Source organism: Antrostomus carolinensis, unplaced genomic scaffold (genome assembly GCF_000700745.2).
Source record: "Antrostomus carolinensis isolate BGI_N321 unplaced genomic scaffold, ASM70074v2 scaffold47696, whole genome shotgun sequence".
Lineage (NCBI taxonomy): Eukaryota > Metazoa > Chordata > Aves > Caprimulgiformes > Caprimulgidae > Antrostomus > Antrostomus carolinensis.
The window spans coordinates 5861-9463 of NW_010324843.1; the positions used below are offsets into that span (position 1 = coordinate 5861).

General features: G+C 39.3%; 1 protein-coding gene across 2 annotated transcripts in view; it reads right to left on the reverse strand.

Moving 5' to 3' along the window:
- Nucleotides 1-357: 357 nt before the first annotated feature.
- Nucleotides 358-3603, reverse strand: part of PRXL2A (peroxiredoxin like 2A) — an 11147-nt gene continuing 7901 nt past the window's right edge. For both annotated transcript variants that reach the window (XM_010171035.2, XM_029085716.1), the window contains exons 4-6: nucleotides 2129-2269; nucleotides 964-1128; nucleotides 358-828 (exon numbers count right to left, since the gene is read on the reverse strand). In XM_010171035.2, coding sequence (XP_010169337.2) covers nucleotides 718-828; nucleotides 964-1128; nucleotides 2129-2269 — 417 coding nt within the window. In that variant the 3' untranslated portion in view covers nucleotides 358-717. The remainder of the gene's footprint in view (nucleotides 829-963; nucleotides 1129-2128; nucleotides 2270-3603) is intronic.

Sequence of the window (3603 nt, forward strand, 5' to 3'; positions counted from 1 at the left end):
AGAAGTAACAGCCCAGCTACGCTCCTCAACCTAATCTGCTCTCTGATAAGGTTCCTTTTTTTTTTTTTTTTTTTTTTTTTAAAGAATCTTAAACACAAGAAGGAACTTGCCCTCATGCCACAATTATCTTCCGGCGTGAACATCAGAGAGCTTCAATTTTCCTTGCAGGGAGTCACACAAGGAGCTGGAAGATCTAGAGCCAGTAGTTAACTAGCAAAAAACTTCCTGGGTAGACATACTGGCATGTCTTAAATGCAGAATCTCAGAATAATCTAGACTGACAGGATTTAGTCTTCTAGAAACACAGATGTGTTTGCATGTTAACGAAAAAGCAAAAAAGCGAAGCCATTTCATTTCTATAAAGTTTTATTATCCTGGAACCTCAGCTGGTACTCCATTACTTCAGCCTTAGCAGAGTTTTGCTCCCCTTAGTAGAGAGGTTTTCAACTGACTGTCTCTGACTGAAAGCATCTAGGCTACGTCAGATTTTAGACCCAGCCTTTCATTAATAGTCAGACACAAAAGATCAGTTGAAATCCTGACCACCTGAAGGCTGCAAAGCAACAAAAAAATCCAGGAGGAATTTCATCATTTACTATGTTTGAATACAGAATCTTTCTTCTGCATTGATCACTAAACAGTTAAGAAGCAAGTAAACTGCATGTTCAAGAAACAGATACATTCTACATTTCAAGCTGTGATCAGAAATATGAGCAACTATTTTTGTGCTTGGGAAGCTTGTGGTTCTATCTTCTCCGCAGCTTCAAGGACAGATGGAAGGCTGACTTTGTCTCCAAATTCCTTCTCACGATGCTCCAGTAAAACACCCTAGTCAAAGACAAAAGACAAATTCATACACTAGTCTCCCCACAGGAGATCAACTGACCAGCGACTGAACCACTCCAGAAAAGAAACTTCTGGTCTCTCAGGAGACATAAAAGCCTCCTCAATGGCCTGTAGTACCTGTCTTCCTGCTCCAATCACATATACTCCTCCCAGAGTGAATCCTTCTCCTTCCAGGTTACCACTATATCCACTTTTCCAAGCACGGAAGAAATTTTTCCAGACCCCAAAGCGGAAGAAGCCCGATGTCATCATTTTTCGTCTGCGTGGACCATAGAAGCCTTTCTGCAGGGAAACAGAAAATATCTCCACAAACAAAGTGAAAAGGACTTTTCCTCCCAAATGAAATGCAGGAAACCAGACAGCCATGTATCCAAGAAAGGTCACAACACACAAAAGCTGACCAGGCAGAGCTAAAAATAAATTGCACCTGAACTAACCTCTTTAACATGCTACATGACCACTTACCTCCACACAGTCAACTAGTGGTACTTGCACCATCCATGTCAATTTCAAAAAGCTGATCCACAGGTATTTAAGCCCCATATACACCTCCATCCACATTACTGACAACAAGGGTGCTTTGTGATAAATATATTTTTTCTTATTTTTGAAGTATGGCAATAAAAATGTTGGTAAAGAGCTAAAAGTGGTACCAAATCCTGAAACTTTATCAGACATCTGCTTTTTTTTTTTTTTCTTTCCTTAAATCAGCCTAATTATTTCACACAGGCAATGGGGATGGAAAACAAAGGTATCTTCTAGTTGATTTTGAGTATTATGTATCCTTTTTCTTTCAGAAGCCAAATAATTTCTAAATGTGTCTTCTGGGTTAAGGAGTAAGCAGGATTGTGGTTTTGTAGGACATGAGACTGGCAATACAGCGCATGCCAGTGTACTGGAACAAGCCACATCACTGCAATTTGGCCTGTACATCATTACTTCATTATGTCTGTCCCTTCAGACCTTGATTCATACACCATGAATATCACACAGCCAGTGGAAGAATGGAATAAATATTAATAGGTCATACTGTTCACCTGTTAAAGGGGAGGAATAATCCTGCAACAGCATGTTATCGGCACACAGCTGCAGAATAGTTTGCAAGCTGAGCAGGAGAAATATATATATAGAATATCAAAGCTAATTAACTTCTTAAACTACACTGCTACTAAATCCTTTTTCATTCAGACCACATTCTATCTATATTATTTATACAAGCTCTTCAAAGAGGACATTCATAAGCTGTTTTTTACATAAAAGGAGAACACCAACTTCAATATACCTTTTCATCCAGAAAGATTTCTCCTTTGAAATAATGCTGAAAATCCTCCACTTCAGTCCCTATCTTCTCTTTCACAATAGCATAAAGAGGGACACCCAGCTTGGACAGCTGAGGTTTCAGAGAGGAGAGCTCAGAAGCCTCCTAAGACAGGAAAAAAACACAGACATTTCAGGCAGTAAATGGAGGTTGGAAAGCTTCACCTTGAATTTCAAGAGCATCAGAAACATACATAAATTCTAGCTTGAGGCGCAAAGCAGAAACAGACCTGTAAACCAAGACATTTAAACTAGATCTACTTCTAGGCAGGTCTTCATTAGATTTACTAAAATTTTCTTCATTAAGCGTGGAAGAAGGAGATTTTTTGATCATTTACTGAATAAAATATTAGAAATCCCAGAGAAAATATTTTTAACTCAAAGCTGTAGATACACCTTGCCTGTGCTAGGGCTTGAACTATCTTAAAGTGTTGATAGAAGAGTAAAAAGGTACTTCCTGCACATCACTTAACTTTCCCAGGCCAGAATTTCCAATCCTTTTCTCAAAGTAGAAAGGTTATCATTATCAGCCCTTTCACAAAGTATTTTGAGGGCTCTGTGCAGGAGCAGGCTATAGAAATCCAGAATAAGTAATGAAGGTGTGCTCTCCTTCCTAGATCCCCCAGTGAAAATAATCAGAGAATTTCTTCATACACCTTCAATATCCCAGAAGCAATACTGCTTTTTCTGGTGTGTAAGGTGTCACCACTCATCTGCTCGGTTTCTTCTTCTGCTGAAGGAATCCCAGCTCCCATGGTTTGTTCAAAGACCTCTGAGGTTTCCAACGGATCAGAGTGCACACCTGCAAGTATGTTTCTTCTCATCTCAAATGGAGAGAGGTCATTTTTACTGGACAAAACTCCCACAAAGAACTCCACACTTAAAAAAATGGACACGGTTTACATGAACATCCTCAGCCACCTAACCAAAATGCCTTAACTCAAAGGCTTGCAGGACATGTAGAATTTACCAAGTATCAAGTAGCAGACAGATAGGGATGAATACACAGGAGAAAAGACATTACAGAAAGACTCCAGTAGGTGAAAGGGTAAGAGTAGCTTTCCAGTTCACTACTTTCTGTCTTTCAGGGGAAATTAAAAAGAATGAGTCAGCATCACAAGCAAACACCAAGTAGTGAGCATGAGAGTTAAAGTATCATAGCTTAGGCTTGTTAGATTTTTCCCCTTTTCTGTTCTGAAAGATCTGGTAATTATTTTCTGTTTTCTGTCAACAAAATGCCTTATGATCTTCCTAAAAGGGGGATTCGTGAGGGGGGTTTCATCTGGGACTTTTATATAGTTCAAAACTCACAACCAACAAAACAAAACAAAAAAGATTTGTACTGTAAACTAACATGTCTGAGAACTGATGTTCTGGAGGCTAGTGCAGTGGGGTCCCCTCTAAGACCAGAAATCACTGTCTCTGGATTTTAGGAAGGGA